The 19625-nt window shown below is 36.9% G+C and overlaps 1 protein-coding gene across 1 annotated transcript in view; it reads right to left on the bottom strand.

Moving 5' to 3' along the window:
- Nucleotides 1–19625, bottom strand: part of DCAF5 (DDB1 and CUL4 associated factor 5) — a 42058-nt gene that overhangs the window by 6199 nt on the left and 16234 nt on the right. The window contains exons 6-8 of the mRNA XM_039323987.1: nucleotides 13900–14113; nucleotides 6094–6160; nucleotides 1356–1483 (exon numbers count right to left, since the gene is read on the bottom strand). Coding sequence (XP_039179921.1) covers nucleotides 1356–1483; nucleotides 6094–6160; nucleotides 13900–14113 — 409 coding nt within the window. The remainder of the gene's footprint in view (nucleotides 1–1355; nucleotides 1484–6093; nucleotides 6161–13899; nucleotides 14114–19625) is intronic.

The following is a 19625-nucleotide window of genomic DNA, read 5'->3' as shown; positions in this document are numbered from 1 at the left end:
AAAAGGGTGAGGGTCTGGTGAAACCTACTGACTTCTCCTGAGAAAAATGGATTTAAACACATAAAATGTATTATATATAGTTTTATCTAGGAAACCAGTTGTGCTCAAATACAAAACAGCAGTAAAGTTCTTCAGGTTTTTGGGTTCTATAATCTCCCAGGACTTGAAATGAATACTTAATATTAGAACCATCATTAAAAAGGCAAAACAAAGAATGTTCTTCCTGCGTCAACTCATACTGCCCCACGAGCTGTTGATACAGAAGAATTATTGAGACTGTCATTTGTACTTTTATAAGTGTCTGATTTGGTACAGCAATCAAACAGGACAGGTACAGACTCCAATGGATAGTTAAGACTGCAGAAAGAACTATTGCAACCAGCCTGCCTTCCATGGAAGACCTGCATTTTGTGTGGTTCAGAAGATTGGGCAGCATACAAATTTTATTAATAAATAAAATAAATAAATATCTGAACCACACAAGAAGATATCTGAGAAGATATCTATGGCCCCCTCACATCATGGACATAAACTGTTTCAAATCCTTCTCCTGGGACAATGCTACAGGGCACTGCATGCCAAAATAACTAGACACAGGGACAGTTTTTTTCCTCGTGCCATCAATTTGCTGAACTCCTAATTCTCACAGTACTGTCTAATGTCTATGTCTACTTATCCATGTAGTATGGCTATAGTATTATCATTTATCCTTACTATCTTTACTCCCCCCCCCACCTATTGGCATCATTCTGATGATGATGATTATTCTGTTGCTCTGCATGTACACTGAGAGCTTCTGCACCAGAGACACATTCCTTGTGTGTCTAATCACACTTGGCCAAATAAAGTTTTCTATTCCATTCCATTCTATTCCCAAATAACAAATAAGTAATATAGTAATCTGTGCTTTTTATTAACCAGTTAAATCAAAAACAAGATATTAACCTTTTAAAGGTATAATAATTTAAGTATTATTTGAAATCCACAAACATTTTTGGAGTCTAGAAGCCATAAATTACTTTCTTGCTGGTATATATTATTGAATGAAAAGCTAAATTTTAGTCAGAGGTTAGCAAAAACAAAGTTGCAATTTTTTCCCATCTACGTTCATGAATCCCCTGAACCTATCCATGGAGCCCAGGTTAGAACTCCTGTATTACACCAAGTACATTCTCCTGGTCCAGGGGAACGATATTCCATAGGGTGGATGCCATGGAAGAAAAGGCTCTCTTTCTGGGATCCACCAGATAACACTCTTTTGTAGACAGGTCCCGTAACATGTCTCTCCTGCTACGTAAAGCTTCACCAATTTTTAAATAAAAACTAAAAATCCTGACCATGGAGAAAAAACTCACCTTTATAATTTTTTCCACACCAGAAGAGCAGATCATGTAAGTGTGAGGGTTAAATCGGACTTGGTTGACAATTGAACGGTGGCCTTTCAGCACCATAAAGGCTCCATTAACCACTCTGCCAATTCCACCTGGAAAGAAAAAAAAGGCAGAATTGGGTGACTTTATATAAATTGGCTTGATTGTATTGCTAGTGGAATATTCTGCCTCAGTGCCCCCATATTATTATCCTTTGGAAATATTCAGAACCAGCACCACCAGCAGTTTAGTCAAGAGAAATGAGACAGTAGATATGTGTAATTTGTTAAATTACATAAATGCATAATGACAGTATACAACAACCTTTGACAAGGGTCACGTTTACCTACTTGAATAGATAATTTCATTCTATATGTAAAATAAAAGCTGTTATAATCTAAGCTAACATTGTGTTACATGCAAAGATTGTTTTAGATTTGGTATCAAAGAGACAAAGAGACAGACAAACATAAGTCACTGCCAGACAGGGAAGAGGCTGCCCTGCTCTTGATGCTGAGAACCCAAAAGTACATGCTGTTGTCATAGGAAGGGGGGAATGAGTAAATATGCTAGCCCCCCCTATTGTTGAGAACATGGTTTTAGAAAAAGATACTGTTGAAATCAAAAAATAAGCAGGAGGTGCAAATAATGAATGAATGAAGGTTTGAGAATAGGAATAGAGATACTCCTTATTGACTGGGGACTTATTGCTTCCTGACAGGCCTTTCTATAGGAGATGACCAGGCTGAGCCTGAGGGAGGGGTCAAACATGTCATCAGTCATGAGACCCTGCATGCCCACAAGAGATCTAAATCCAGCTCACCTGGAATTCCTTTCTATTCTTAACTCCCACTAATTTCTCTTGACCGTTAGTAGTTCAGATTCTTGTAGAGAGCTTAAGCTTGCAATAAATCTTTGCACTCATTTGAACTGCCTGAATTTCCTGATTTCCCCAGCTCTTGACACTCTCTGTTTTTTTCAATTGTACATTGCTTAATCTTATATGATTTAATTAATTAGTAGGTTTTATAGGATCTAATGTATCTATTCTTTTCATTGTAAAGTAGTTACCTGTCTGGTATTCCACTATTCCCTTAAAAGTTAGTGCTCCCCAGGTTTTATTGAGACTACTTTGTACTTTTGTATATTCTATTTTTTTTAAAAAAAATTATCCTGCCTTTATTATTTTTCAAGTGATGAACGTTCAAGATATTCCCTCCTACTATTCAATTGTCATTCCTGTATATAGCTATTATTGTTAGTGACTGTGCAAATCCTGTTTTTTGTCTTCCATGTGTAACAGGTGAGTATCAGCAGTGGAGAGCTTCTATTATGGAATAAAAAGTAAGTGGAGAGTCTTTATGGATACATTTTCCAATAGAAAAGCTCAGCCTCCATGTGTATGTCATTTTTAGTCTACAAAACAAGACTTTTTTTTTCTAATACATTTGTGTGATTTCTTGACCTAAATCTGTGCATAGATACAATCTATAATTATGTATATTGTCTTTACAGTTGAAAGACAGGATTTTTTTTTAGTAAAGAACATGATGCAAATTCAGCTAAGAACAAACAACTCATTTTCAACTTACTACAGGTAGCTCTCGACCTACAACCACAATTGAGCCCAAAATTTCTGTTGTTAAGTGGGACATTTGTTAAGTGAGTTTTGCCCCATTTTATGACCTTTCTTGCCTCAGTAGTTAAGTGAATCACTGCAGTTGATAAGTTAGTAACTCGTTGTTAAATGAATCCAGTTTCCCCATTGACTTTGCTTGTCAGAAGGTCACAAAAGTTGATGACATGGCCGTGGGACACAAAAGTGGTCAAAAATATGAACCAGTTTCCAAGCCTCTGAATCTTAATCACATGATCATGGGAATGCTGCAAAGGCTGTAACTGTGAAAAATGGTCATAAGTCACTTTTTCCAATTGTGTTGTAACTTTGAATGATCACTAAATGAACTGCTGCAAGTCAAGGACTAGCTGTATTTACAGAAAGGATGAATGTCTTCCTAGTTTACAGCATGGTTTTAACACTATCTAGTTAAGCAATGAAAAAAGTTCTGAACATCAGAATACTGCATTTTAATACTATGCATTAAAAGCAAACAGCAGTCTAACAATTTAGGACCCCAAGAGCCATCATAATAAATTGTTTGACGCACGTAGCAGTCACTTTGGAATCATGTGAAAACTGCCCTTTAATCTTTGCTGTTTCTGACAAAACAGAAGAGAAGGAAGAGAAGAAAAATACTTCAGAAAGAAATTAAAATAAGTTCCAGAATGTTGATTAGTTTAATAAATGAGGCCACAATAGGGCATAGCATATTTCTGTCAATAGTTCAAATTAAGAGGTTGAAACTGAGAAGACTTTTTAACACAGTTTGAAACTTAAATTCACAAAGCAGACTACAAAACATCTGGGATTATTTATAAATATGGAACATCAGCAAGCAAAAGGTATGGAAACAATGGCACAAAAGAAAATCCAAAGAGATACAAATGCAACAAGTAGGTACTAAAATAGCGATACATCCTGCATTACCCAGAACAGTGCTCTATATGGAAATATCCTCTGCAATTCTGAAGAATTGTATTAATTGTATTAATCTTCTTTCAATAACAGAAGAATGGAAAACAAAAGCCCTGAATGATTGCAGCAATGGTCTGCATCAGTATAGGTCACCTGATCAAAATCTTCAATAGTATGAGAGATATTGTATATCCTTCTAAATTTATATTTATGCAAATAGTTAGCAAAAGAAAATGTAAGTAGAAGTTCTTGACCATAAAAAAATTACTAACTTCAAGTTTTTTTTAAAAAAAGTTGCTGCCACAAATCCAGAACATTTGTGGTTAAGCATGACATAATATTATTTGATCAGTCTGCTCAAAGGAAAACATAAAGCTTCAATGCCCCAGGGGAGTGCTGGATTTTTATCTCAAAACTATCCTGGATATTATTAGTCATGTTGCTTCCTCAGAGTACAAAAAGAATATCAAATGGGACAACCCATTTGGCTTAACTGATGTTTAACAGTAGATTAAGAACTTGTTAGAACAAAAACAAGTCCAAACAAACTGCAGATTGTAGATGTGCTATTCTGACTACGGAAGTGAAAATTTATTTACTAAGGTTTACCAAGGAAAGTAAAATACCCTATATCAGGGCTCTTCAACCAGCGGTACGCGTACCACCTGTGGTACTTTGCACGTGGCAGGTGGTACGCAGCCCTGCCCAGCCAAGTGTAGTGTGGGAGGGAACGAACCAGTGCAGCACAGGACTTACTGTGAGAGAGTCCTCCGGAGCTGCAGAGTGACTGGAGTGAGGCAAAGGCCCCAGGCTCTCTTCCGACTCACTTCTGGATGAGAAAGGAGGAGGAGGGGGCGGAGACAGGAGGGGCTATAAAAGGAGGCAGTCTGGGCGGGAGAGGGAGAGAGAAAAAAAAGAGGCAGCCTTGGGAGGAGATGGAGTCAGCTCTAGCTGCACCAAAGGGAAAGAAGGAGGAGGGTGGGGGAGAGGAGAGGAGATCAAGCAGGCCGGCCATGAGCCGATCTACAACTTCTGTGGCAGCCACCTGTATTGGAAGCAACAAACAGGCAAGAAATGCAGCAGGAGAGGGGTTGCCCTCCATGAGGAATGAAGAAAGGCAGCATCGGCTGGAGGTGAGGCATGGAGGGAGGGAGGAAGGTGGAGAGTGGAAGGATTCTTATGTGCTTTTGTGACTTTGAAGTTCTGGATTTGTGCAATGTGGGCTTTGTGTTCTTAAGGAGTGTTTGGCAATTTCTAGGCAGATGGCTAATGTCTCATGTTAGCTTCTATTGATCTGCTACTGTTAGCTGTAAGTTTTGCTGCAAGGGATTTTGAAATATTTTTCTCCTGAATGGATTTTGCCTGTAGCTTTCCTTTACTTATGAATGGAGCCATTTGGGGAGGCTGCCTTAACCAGCAGCCAGTACTTACTATATTTTTTTTCTTCCTTAAGTGCCAGCTGCCAGCTCAACTTTCCTTTCTAGCCAGTAGCTAATTCTTAAAAGGGAATGCGCCTTTTTAAGCTAGTTCCCTCAGCGGTTTGTCTTTTCTGTCTCTGGAGGCTTTTCTTTGTTTGATGAATATATGGAAGAGGGAAAATATTGGGGGGGGGTCAAATTCTTCCTTTAGAAGGAGATGGGAATGAGAAAGAAGGAGGCAGGGAGGAAGGGAGGGAGGGAGGGAAGGAAGTCCCGCCTTAGCACTTGGCCACCAGCAGCCCTGCCATTGACTTTGCTTGTCAAAAGATTGCAAAAGGGGATCACATGACTCTGGGACACTGTGACCATCATAAATATGAATCAGTTGCCAAGCATTCAAATATAAATATAAACACGACCCTGGGCATGCTGCAATGATCGTAAGTGTGAAAAATGGTCATAAATCATTTCAGTGCAATTGCAACTTTGAACAGGACTTCTTTTGAGTCATCAAGTTTTTGACACTTTGCTAGGTGGAACTCGAATATTGCCATATCCTAAAATTGGTACAATCTGTGAGAAGGTTGAAAAGCCCTACCCTATATGACTTTTAAAGGAACTCCTTCCCTGTTATTACATTTTAGATTAATAAATTATTCCCACCTGGATAATTTTCTTATCAATCCTTCATGTTCTGCATTAATTCCAAAATACAACATTCCTTACATTTCTTATTGGGAATTAAGTTCAGCAGATTCCATACACTCACCAGCTTCAGGATCTGGAGGAATTCTCCACATGTATAAATTGAAGTCATCTGATCCTGAGAGGATATACTATTAGAAACCAAAATATTATAAGTTACAAGAAAAGGACCATTAAACTACATGCAAAAGAATAATATAATTTAATTGGATAACATGGCTAATGCACGTTCTGTGCTTTGGTCAATTAATATTATTAGGATTATGACAGATTAAATGCTGAAAGCATGAAGACTAGTTACCTATAAAAGGATTACAATTCTACATATAAACATTGATTTAGAAGTGCCAATGAAATAATGAGAACGCCTCCCTAAATATATTTATTCTATTTTGGGTATTCTTTACCATACCTTTACTTGTACAAGAACTTTTTATATGCTACAGGTTACATTTATATAATTCTATTACCTCATTTATAAAAGAATTCCCAGGAAGATCTATAAGTCAGTGACAGAATAAATATTTTGTCTTAAGAAGACTCCTTGCTTGAGGGCAAGGTTAAGAACAGTGCCTATAATTTTCAACTACAGTTAGATTGATTACTGCGTTAGGTGGTCTAATGATCTGACAGGCCATGAAGTCTCTGAAAAACAACTTCCTATTGTTTCTTGTATTACATCGAAATTACATAATGATATATATAATTTCTCAATTGCTGGAATCATTTTATTTTACCAAAATAGGGTTATCACAATGTATTTTACAACCCATCACGACTATATTATAGAATGTAAGAGAAATCATATACAGCAGGACTACCCGATTCTATAATAGTTTTGTTTCCTATGCCATCTGTTTGGTAAACGCGCAAGATTTGTTTTTCTTGCCATTCACATGTATACATAACCCGATCTAGAATGTTGTTTCTTTGTGTCATATAATATATGTGGGTATATGCATAATTCTGTATTTATTTATTTATTTTTGTCATATGTATGTAGTGTATATCGGAAGTGGTGACCCTTTGAGAACTGAATGCAACGAAATTTCATTTTAATGTATGCTGATTAGTGTACATTCAAAGTGACAATAAAGTTATTATTCTATTCTATTTCAGAATTTCACACTGTGTTACATAATAGCCAGAAGCACATTTCTCATGGGATATCAGTATTATAGTCAATAATGCTATAAGGTGCTTAGTGGTGGACTTGACATATCCTTCATGTTTCCATCCATATTGGTAAAGTTACTATTGGCCCAAGCCAATAAAACAACAAAAAAATATGATTGTTTCTACAATGGTGAAGCCTTACTTAGAATATAAGCAATTCTAAGTAAGCAATTATTTGGATGGCATGTCTGCTCAGCAACACTGGAGACTGACTTCTTCTGTTTTCAACATTTTGAAATATTCTAGTGTTTACAAGCTATAACTGGTGCAAACAAATTTTACATATTTTTGAATAACTTATAAATCTTACAAAATATAAAAATAGTACTAGTGTCGTAAAACCAATGTAGTCTGTTGTTTAAAAAAATTGGGATGTCTTTAATTTTTATGCAGAGCTTTCTCCCAAATTCTCTCATTCAGTACATTCTCTGAATAAAAAGTTATCAGGTCCTTGATACCCATAATTTCTTTAAACTAAATTACTGGTCTACTTAAAAGGGGAAAAAAAAGAAAAGAAATGCACAATTGCACTTACAGATGAAAAATTTGCAAACATTGCAGAACTATGAAGCTGCTAGCATACTAGATATTTATTGCTTCAACAGAAGATTAAATAGTATTAAACAGTAATTTAATATAGAGTTATAGTACTTAATTCCATCTGCTATTCCTCTCTGGAAAAAATATTTTTTACCCCAGACATTGTCAAAATTTAAAGCCAAGACTGTCTCCACTTTTATTAGATTTATTAAACATACTGATTATTCTCTTTGAAGTAGAACTTTAGATTTTCCTGTAAGAGGAATATTTTTAGAAGTATTAGAAAAACTAGGTAAGTGGCATATTGGATAAACAGCCCTAAAGTAACTTTGGAGTAATGCTACCAAGATATTTTTTTGTAATAATGTCCAGAATTTGGTGGCAGAGAGTGAACTATAGCTAGACCAGAGTTTCTCAGCTTCGGTAATTTTAAGACATGTGGACTTCAGCTTTCAAAATTCCCCAGCCAGCATGCCAGGTAGGGAATTTTGAGAGTTGAAGTCCACATATCTGTAAGTTGCTAATGTTGAGAAACTCTGACTTAGGGTGACAAGGTACACTGAGGACACCAATCACGAAGACTCTTTCCCAAAGTTTTACAAACATGCCACTAATTGTAGTGTAACATAAATTAATGTCTCCCAAGGGTATTCAAATCCAGGCAAATTCTCAAGGAAGAGATAGCACTTGGAATTGTGCCTGAAGAAAAATGAGTAGGAAGAGAAGCTGATAAAACAAACAGATCACATGCTATCTACAACCAATAGTCACTCTTCCAGTTGAGCCTTTTTGGAACAACCAAAGTTCAAAAGTATGCCCATTTTAGCAATGTGAGATAAGTAACCGTTTTTCTGCTACCCTTAGCATATGTGTAAAGTTGTGAATTCAAACACTGGACCGATTAAAAATATCCCAAAATTGTTTCTGAGCAAAATTCTTAAGCAATCGTTCTTCATAAATGATTAGCTGGGGGAAAAAAAAAAAACAGGCCGTGGGTGGAGGGAAGAATTGGCTTGGCTTCCAGATGACCAGCTGCTGATTCAGAAGTTTGCCTTAGATGGAAGAAATTCCCAGGCGTGGTTAATAACTGTGGCATGAAACATCAATCCCAGAACAATAAACATGTCTCAAATGTTTAGAATTAGCCATCCTACGGCAGTTGCACGGGATACCTTACGGCTCCTTCCCACCTCTGTCCCCAAAGTAATTTCATACTAGCATCTTATGCAAGCTAGAATATGGGGAGAAGTAGTCAGAGTAGTATGACCTTATAACAGTGTTTTTCTACATTTTATCTGCTTAAGGAAAAATTCAGCCTCCTGTCATTTTTCCATTTCCTTCATTTTTATGGAATGTAGAATAGAACTATGCTCCTCACCCCAAGCAACAAAAAAATAATTCATTTTTTCTGTGGCCACGATTTTCCTGATTTCTTTTTCTGTGAAAGTTAGCCCAGAATGGAGGATTTTCTGCAAGATTCCAAGGTAACTAAAGGCTGCCATACTAAAGTCAAGATTATTAACAGAGTTCTTGAGAAGAAAGGCAAAAATAAAGATGCTGAAGTATATTTAATTATAAAAGTTAATTAAACATTCTATGGACAACTATCTTTCTTTTATTCCCCCCCCCCCAAATTTCTATTCATGTTAGCTCTTTCTTAATGAAAGATCCCACTGTTTTGCAATCCCTTTTAAAATAAAGTTTATGGGGATTGTTGGTGTTAATAGACACATACACACAAACACACACACACACAAACACACACACACGCATACGCACGCAGAGAGAAAGAGAGAGAGAGAGAGAGAGAGAGAGAGGGAGAGAGAGGGAGAATCCCAAATGTCCTAATGCCATCCTCTCCTCCAAAACTGAAAAACTGATATATGTATAAACTGCACTGCACATGTCATGCTAAACCAGAATTGTAGCAATTTGTAATTTGCTATGAGCTTTTGCATTTAGTCTATTTTTAGCCATCTTCATTCTTCCTAGCAACACCAGCAGCTAAACTAAAAATCAAAAGTTTGCTGTGACATTAGGTAAATTTGCATCCAAAACAGGAACCATTTTTAGCATCCTGTTTAAGAGTTCCTGATGGCTAGCTTACAAGAAAAGAGACAGTTCAGATCCTGTGATCTTGTCAGGTGGACAGCAAAGGATAGATTAAACAAGGCAACAAATGAACACATGGCACCTTTAAAATATGGGACTTCTGCTTGAAGAATGTGTGTATCAGAGCTACAGTACATCCAAGACAGATAGCTAAGCTAAATGAAAGCTAAAAGCAAAGTAAAAAAGTGGCTTAAGTCAAGTTATCTATTCTGTTCCGACCTGTGTTTAGATTTCCTAGTGTACAGTAGTTTTATGACCAATGAAGTTTTTTAGTATTTATTTAACCACTGAAGTACAGGCTGCTGTCTCTGTTATTAAGTATCCTTAAATTTTTGCAATTTCTACCTCAACCAAATCAATAATGAGCGAAGTGTCCTCAATATGATCATTTGAATGGACTTTCAATAACCTTGCAACAGCCAGTTTTCCCTTTAATCAGCGTCTCAGTTTTACTTCATATATTTAGTGATATATTTAAATGATAAGAATAATATTTTCATTATTTTTCTCCTTCCTCTAAAGAATCTGGACTAACAATATTCGTACTTAACAATTTATAAATAAAAAAATTAAAAAAAATAAGTAATAAGTCCTAGGACCCTTAGGAAACTGCTTCAACCTTATAAAGTTCATCAATACTAGAACTAATAACATATCCAAATCCATATATTATTATACATAACTGTTCATTATAGGCATTACATTTTTCCATTAAATAAAATATTAATTGTAGATTACTAATCTATCTTTCCAATATCTACTAATAGCCCATTTCTGCCCTCTACTGTCAACACAGAGACATTTCGGCATTTTTCAATAAAATACTAACGGCAGGAAATGGGGGGAACCACATATACATACACAAATCCTGACTAAATCTTAATTAGGTACAACATAAGTTTTCGCAATTATTTTTAAGTATCAAAGTGATAAGACACGTTCTTTTAGACACAACTATTTCTAGGACCCCTGTGGAGAATGAATGTAGAAACAGCTAAATGGCTTTTCAGCATATAGCACACATCAGAAATGCAGGAATTTCTACTGGGAATGCTACCAATGACTGCTGCATTCCTGAAGTTCTCTTGTACCAGAATAAAGTCAACAAAGGGGTTTGGGTGGTGATGTAATGTCTGAGATATGCCCCAAGTCTGATAAAGCAAAGCAAAACAAAAATACCCAGTCATATACAGCATATATTAACCCTCGCTTGAAAAAGTCACCCACCAGATTTTGTGACCAGGGACTTACAGACAGATAGGGTATGGCACTCCCGCATATCACTGTTTTTTGCAGCATAATTCAAGTAGAACTGAAACTTACTCTCCATATTATTATTATTTTTCCTACCTTTATTATTTTCAGAAATAACTCAAGGCGGCGAACATATCCAACACACCTTCCTCCTCCTAATTTTCCCACAACCACCACCCTGTGTCAGTTTTTGTGTCTACATCCCACAAATGCCTATAATTCGACCCTTCTATCTTTCACTATATATTTTTAGAGGTACCAATTTTATCATCCTTTAAAAATATTTTACAATATATATCATGTTACTAATTTTATATATAAATTTGGATTTGTAATGTTTCGCAGTTGCGACTTGAGCCTGCTTAACGCCCCTAGTTGGAGGCTGCAAGGCAAAAGAGATTGTAAAAAGTAAAACTGCAGTATAGCAGTTAAAAAATGTCAAGGTGTAATCAATTAGACATCTGTCTGAAAAACTTCCTGCATATATATATGTGTGTGTGTGTGTGTGTGTGTGTGTTTGTGTGTGTGTGTTTGTGTTACTAATTAAATAACAATAATATATAGGATTTTTTGACCAACTATCTTGTGAAAAATACAAAAATTGTGGCTCCTCACAATTTTATGAATGCACATATTATATGATAAGGTAATGGCACTATAGTTCTTTTTCATCTAAGAGATATTCCATCATATGTAACATTTAATAATTTATTATTTAAATTGATTTACATATGGCAAGAAAACAGCTAAAAAGCCAGTGGGTGACCTTGGGCTAGTCACCTTTTCTCAGGAGGAAGAAGGTGACTGGCAAACCACTTCTGAAAAACCTTGCCAAGAAAACTAAAGAGATTTGTCGAGGCAGACTCGGAGAATTGACCAGAAGAAGAAAAACAATGGCAATAGTACTGCGCGCGCACACACACACACACACACACACACACACACACACACCAGAATCTGAAAGTGCTCTGAGATTTTAAAATCTGGTTGCTCACATGACAATAAAGTCAGATATTATTAGACTGACACATCTGTGGAGACTTGTTACTATTCCTTGATTCTTTGGGGGGAAAATGATTTGACCAAGAAGAAAAAAACAAAGCAATTATAGAGGAAAAAATAGGAGAATTACAAATAGATGGTGGCATTGTTATGTGGATCCGCTATAAAATTTAAACAAATACGGTATAACAATTCAAAGTAAATTCTTGTCTGGAAAAGGTATTATCGTCTCAGCAACAAAGAGTAAATTGGTTTAGGAAATTAGTGACACATGTAGAAAGCAAATATGGTTTCACATCAATTTTTTTCAACCAACGTATGCTTGCTACAATATGCAAGGTGAGAGCAGCAGCCAGCACTATCAGAATTTATTTCCTTCTCCTCCTGTTTCCCATCCATGTTATGTAGTTCAGTTCATCTCCCAATAGTAAGGAGGCATCATTTTTTTAATCCTGGGCCAAAATGGTTGAGTGTTATAACCTGAGATTAAGTCACAATTCAAATATAGGTCATGGAATATTTGATAACCAGTATCACAAATAAGGGGATATTGCTTATCAATTAATAAGGGTGGTGTGATGGCTCAGTGATTAAGATGCTGGGCTTGTCGGTGAAAGCCACAGTCCAGGTTCGAGACCCAAGCATCATGTGATGGGGTGAGCAGCTATCTTTGCCCTACCTCAGTGTTTCCCAAACTTGACAATTTTAAGGCATGAGGACTTCAACTCCCAGAATTCCACAGCCAGCGTTGCTGGCTGTGGAATTCTGGGAGTTGAAGTCCTCATCCCTTAAAATTGTCAAGTTTGGGAAACACTGCCCTACCTCCTGCCAACCTAGGAGATTCAAAAAAAGCATGCAAATGTGAATAGATAAATAGGTACACTTCTGTGGAAAGGTAACAGTGCTCCATGATGTCATGCTGGCCACATGATCACAGGAGCATCTTCGGATAGCACTGGCTCAATGGCCCTTGAAACGGAGATGAACCTAGAGCAGTGGTTCTCAACCTTTCTAATGCCGCGACCCCATAATACAGTTCCCCACGTTGTGGTGACCCCCAACCACTTATACATCACCGGGTGCCAGGGGCGTGGCCAAAGAAAAGGGGGAAAAATGGTGGACAACCTTGTTTGGCGACCCTTGTGAAATGGTCGTTCGACCCCAAATGGGGTCCCGACCCACAGGTTGAGAACTACTGGCCTAGAGTCAGCAATGACTAGCGGAGTAAAATCTGCAGGGACTCCTTTTTACTTATTCCAAATAAATGAATATAATATCTTATTGTATTTCTAGACATCTCAGGTAAAATAACTCACTTTCATATTAATTTATATATTAATTACACATACATGCACAAACATAGAGCCCCATATACAGCTATATATATTACCTATGCATGTGTATTTCTTACAGCACTCCTGTACCTCTTTTCACTTCCTTACCCACTATGGATAGAAAAAGGGATAAAAACAGGAGAAACACTGCATCTGCAGCAGCTTTAAAGCAGAGACTCAACAAGTCACAGTTATAAATAGTAACTAAGATGTTCATCATTAATTACTATTTAATTTATGTGGAGGACTAACCACAATATGATTTAGCACGTTGTGAGAACTATGTCACTAAAAATTATTTATATTGATCTAGATTTGTTGCTTTACACACAAGGAATCTTACAGTGTTCTTACATCTTACAGTGTTCTGCACTATATTCTCAAGCAGTCTTAAAATATCTTAAAATGCCTCTCTGTATAACTCATGGATTTTAGGAATTAATGCTCCTTACCTGATCACGATCTCCTGCAAAACAGCAGCTTTTCATGGTACAAGAGTTAAAATAACCCTGGTTGTCAAACTGGAAGACAGGCAGCCGGGAATGGATGTCATAAAGGACTGGTGGCAACCGACGCCTGAGAGCAAGCAGCTGCGTTCCATTGCTGTTAAATCTCACACTCATGGCACTCTGAAGTGACAGATTCCCACCATATCGGAGCAAGGAACTAGGAAACAGGAGACAAAAATGAATGAAAATGAGCTGCCACAAGTCAAGGTCGCCAAGGTGGTCTCTGTTATCATTAGCATTAGAGTTCAAGGATGGCCGAGTGTCTGAATGTGCTATTTTGTAACAACATCATAATAATTTGGATACTGTAGCCAGATATCCCTCAGATATCCTATCCAATAAGACATTTGAATTAGAATTACTTTAGCAAAAACATTTGGAACACATTTCAAGTGAGTGGTATATATTTTACAACCTTATTTCAGGTGAGTCTAATGGCATAGAAGTCAAAGGGAGGAGGCTGATTTTAACCAATTTCTTTTACTGACTGCTAAGCTGGGGTTGGGGATTCTGGCTACAGCGCACAATCCCTGAAAATAAGTACCGATTTAACCTTGTTTCCCTCCAGTAAAACACAGATAATGTTTGGATCTAAGAGATCACTTCCATGCATGTTTCTTCAAAGATAATCAGTGTTGAATAAGGCTCTCTCCCAAAGAAGTCAATTTAAGATTTTTGCCTTAAATGTAATAACATTTTAAAAACTTAAATGTAAGATTTTAGACAGAAAAAGTAAATCTTTAGGAATAAGATAATTTGTTTGCTAAGTTTACTTGCTGCCTTTATTTGGTACATTTCGTATTTACCACATTCTGTTTAACTAAAAAAAAATCTAGTTTTGGGCCAAAGGCTGCATGAATACAGTATATGAAATCTTCTAAGATGTTTATGTCATAAAGGTCTTCATATTAAAATGCACAGTGGCTGAGGGTCAGAGCAGAATAAAAAAGCTCAAATCCAATATTTATGTTCTCAATAAAAACATGAATCAACCTTAGTTGATTGTTTATTTCACTGGTTGCTTCATGATTTTTTTTCTCCCCTGCATAATCTATTGAAATCTTTCAATTATACTACTGATCTGCTTCATGCATTAAACTTGTCTTTGGGCAGGAAATAATTTCTTTGTAGAAACGGGAAACACACACAAACACCTTTATAGTGTGACCTGCTACACAGGTATAAAGAAGATACACTCGGGTTATTGCTATACAAAAACTGGAGGAAAACACAGTTGTGTTGCTATTATTACATAAAGCAATCTGTTATACAAATTTAAGCCTCTAAAAGCCTTTTGGAAAGCAGAAAGGATAGGCCTTAAAAAGTCATTGGGCATTCAGGCAGTAAATTAAAAAAACTGAAACAATATAACTTTAAATGCAAGAATAGCTTTGTTATGTCAAAATAGTTTTTACCAATAGCTTGTGGAAACAAATGACAATTCTTGTGTTCAAGAATCAATGGCTTCATTTCCAAGAAAAAAGATAAAAAGTTATCTTATTTTGGCAAGTGGCATCATCTGGATTGCTTATTGGAAGCTCACAAAAACAAAACACTACTAACAAAGGGCAAAGAGATTGTGACATGAAATCTCTTCAGTTGCTTTCATTATGTTATTCAGTCTGGATATCTTGGTAAGTCACAGTCATAGCTAAATTAGCTGCATGCTAGCCAATGGTTATAGAAAATCATAACCTTTGGGTGGAAAGAAGGACAAAGAATATCTAGTGCTAAAGACTATGAACATAAAAGTCATTATATATAATGAAAAAACCTGCCATCATTACAAATTGTGATATTTTTATTACTGCAACAAGAATGTATATAGCAATATAACTAATGAGCAAAAAAGTAATTCTTGGCCAAGCTGAGAAAATCCAAAAGTTATAATATTGTATCCTGTCATGTAGCAATATCTCCATTAAGTCCAACTAAACAATTTCTCCAAACACCTAGTTTTAATGTAAAATAAAAGGGAGAAAAGGGAGACGGATATTGCAAGGTAATTTGATAAACAGTGTTAAGAACAGAGACAACTTTATGGAAAGTTACAGTGCAATGCTATGTTATTGTATACAATTGATTATTGTATTATTGTATGTGATTCAGTGACTACATAGGTCTTCTGCATGAATAAGCATATATATTCTATAATATTTATTTTCCATTCCTAATGAAATGAATTAAAGCCAGTGGTGGGATTCAGCATTTCAGCAGAACCGGTAGCTAATTTTTTGTTGCCCAGGCCCAGAATTTATTTATTTATTTATGAGACTTATATACCGCTTTAAGTGCAAGCACTCTCTAAGCGGTGTACACCAGTAAGCAATGTATATATATATTTACATTGCCCCCAACAATCTGGGTCCTCATTTTACCTACCCCGGAAGGATGGAAGGCTGAGTCAATCTTGAGCCGGTGAGATTTGAACCGCTGACCTGCTGAACACAGTCAGCTAAAGTGGCCTGCAGTACTGCACCCTATGTGGCATCCACATAGAGAACTGGTTGTTCACATATTTGAATCCCACCACTGATTAAAACTATATCATCTGTAAACACATGTTCCTCCATGATTAGTAATTATAAAAAAAGGGATCTTTAGGGGATGATTTCCTGGAGTCTTTCAAAAAGTCACATGATGGCTGGAATCCAATCTTATCTCAAACCATTGCCAAGATAACTGAAACACAAAAAGTCATAAGGTGATGTAAACACTCTAGCAATTCTGAAGGGTAACAGCCAGTATCTTCTAGCAAACAAGACTCATAGTACTCTTTAAAGATTACCTTATCATATAACCACAGGATATTCAGACAACTTTTTTTTTTTGTCAATGGCTGAAAAATCCCATAATTGCTTTCTCTGTCTTCTGAGAGAAATCATGCAGAAGCTGGGATATGGTCAACTATGATAATAGTTTCCTATATTCTCAGAAAACAGCATCATGTTAAATTTGTATTTCAAAGGTAGAGAGGCCAGAACCCAAATGTGTTTATGTGTGTCAAGATTTTAAGGAATAAATTGAATATCTTAATAAAAGTATCCTTTTTCTCTCTTAACTTCCCATTTCCCCCAGTCCTAACAGTAAGTGCTCAATGGGTAAGGAATTGAACCACTGCAGAACAGTGTCTTGAATTTCTACTCCTTGCAGGTATCCAGAAGAAATTTGGATAAGGAGGTGCATACCACCGCCCAGTCAGATTTCACATGGGAGAGTGATGATTTATAAAAAAAATCCATGGCCAGTTCTGAATCTTCACTGGAAAGGGTCTGGATAATCTACTTCTAGCACGCTTCACAGTTCTACACATAGTCTCAATAACTTTCTCTAAGTCATAAGGCAATAGTTGCCAAAAACAGTCAGACCTAGGAAGACCCTCTTTCAAGACTGTTGGCATCAATCCCCCCAAGAGAGAAACGTTAAGTACCTCCCAAATTTAGGAGAATGAAAGATTAAAGAGCCAAGAATGGGCATGACTGAGTTCACATGCTATTTGAGACAGCTTGGAGATAGTAGTAGTAGTAGTAGTAGTAATAATAATAATAATGATAATAATAATAATAATAATAATAGCAGAATAGAAGAGAAAGAACTGGAGAAGATAACAAAATACAAAGATAATAATAATAATAATAATAATAATAATAATAATAATAATAATAATAACATCAGATGGTTGAAGAAGAAAAAATGGCTTTGGAAGAATATCTGAAGAACAATGATGAAGATGCACTGAAATTAGTATATCAGGAAGGCTTACTGACTACTGGAGAGACCAAACTGGCCTACAAGAAAGACCAAATGAAGAACAGAATAGAGGCATGGGAAGACAAAGCACTACATGGCCAATACATTAAAAAAATAGCTGGGAAAGCAGATAATAATAAGACCTGGCAATGGCTAAGAGCAGGAAAATTGAAGAAAGAGACCGAGGGACTAATTCTGGCTGCACAAGACCAAGCCTTAAGGACAAATGCATATAAAGTCAAAATTGAGAAGACAGCAACAGACAGTAAGTGCCGCCTATGCAAAGAAGCTGAAGAAACAGTGGACCACCTGGTAAGCTGTTGCAAGAAGATTGCACAAACTGATTACAAGCAGCGGCATGACAAAGTAGCAACAATGGTGCATTGGAAGATCTGCAAAAAATATCATTTGCCTGTAAGCAAAAACTGGTGGGATCATAAAATAGAGAAAGTCATAGAAAATGATAAAATTAAACTGCTCTGGGACTTCAGAATTCAAACAGACAAGCACCTGCAACATAACACCCCAGACTTAACAATTGTCGATAAGAAAGACAAAAAAGTCTGGATAGTGGACGTGGCAGTGCCTGGAGACAGCAGAATAGAAGAGAAAGAACTGGAGAAGATAACAAAATACAAAGACCTACAAATAGAAATAGAAAGACTGTGGCAAAAGCAAGCAAGGGTAGTACCAATAGTAATAGGCTCCTTGGGTGCAATCCCAAAACAACTGGAGCACCACTTGAACACCATTGGCATTGACAAATTCGCTATTAGTCAATTGCAAAAGGCGGCCTTACTAGGAACTGCTTCCATCCTGCGACGATACCTGTAATACCATCAAACATCCACATCTGCCTATCCCAGGTCCTGGGTAAGGACTCGATAGGTAGACAAAATGCCAAATCCAGTCTGAACATCTGGCTGACTGTGCGATGATCCATAAATAATAATAATAATAATAATAATAATAATAATAATAATAATATAATAAAGTTGGAATGGACCTTGGAGGTCATCTAGTCCAACCCCCTGCTCAGGCAGGAAACCCTATACCATTTCAGACAAATGGCTGTCCAGTCTCTTCTTAAAAACTTCCAGTGTTGGAGCATTCACCGCTTCTGGAGGCAGGTTGTTCCACTGGTTAATTGTTCTAACTGTCAGGAAGTTTCTCCTTAGTTCTAGGTTGCTTCTCTCCTTGATTAGTTTCCATCCGTTGCTTCTTGTCCTGCCTTCAGGCGCTTGGAAAATAGCTTGACTCCCTCTTCTTTGTGGCAGCCCCTGAGATATTGGAACACTGCTATCATGTCCCCCCTCGTCCTTCTCTTCGTTAAACTAGACATACCCAATTCCAGCAGCCGTTCCTTATATGCTTTAGCCTCCAATCCCCTAATCATCTTTGTTACTCTTCTCTGTACTCTTTCTAGAGTCTCAACATCTTTTTTACATTGCGGTGACCAAAACTGGATGCAGTATTCCAAGTGTGGCCTTACCAAGGCATTGTAAAGTGGTATTAATATTTCATGTGATCTAGATTCTATCCCTCTGTTAATGCAGCCTAGCACTGTGTTGGCCTTTTTGGCAGCTGCAGCACACTGCTGGCTCATATTTAAGTGATTGTCCACTAGGACTCTGAGGTCCCTCTCACAGTTACTACTATTGAGCAAGGTACCCCCTATACTATACCTGTACATTTGGTTTTTCTTGCCTAAATGTAGAACCTTACTTTTTTCACCATTGAATTTCATTTTGTTAAATAATGCCCAGTGTTCAAGTCTGTCCAGATCTCCTGTATCTTAAGCCTGTCTTCTGGAGTGTTGGCTATTCCTGCCAGCTTGGTGTCATCTGCAAATTTGATGAGTTCCCCATCTATCCCCTCGTCCAAGGCGTTGATGAAGGTGTTGAAGAGCACTGGGCCCA

The sequence above is a fragment of the Crotalus tigris genome, unplaced genomic scaffold, assembly GCF_016545835.1.
Source record: "Crotalus tigris isolate CLP2741 ecotype Arizona unplaced genomic scaffold, ASM1654583v1 scf7180000024291.2576520, whole genome shotgun sequence".
NCBI classification, from domain to species: domain Eukaryota; kingdom Metazoa; phylum Chordata; class Lepidosauria; order Squamata; family Viperidae; genus Crotalus; species Crotalus tigris.
The sequence above is the reverse complement of the archived record's forward strand: the minus strand, read 5'-3'. Positions and strand labels throughout refer to the sequence as shown.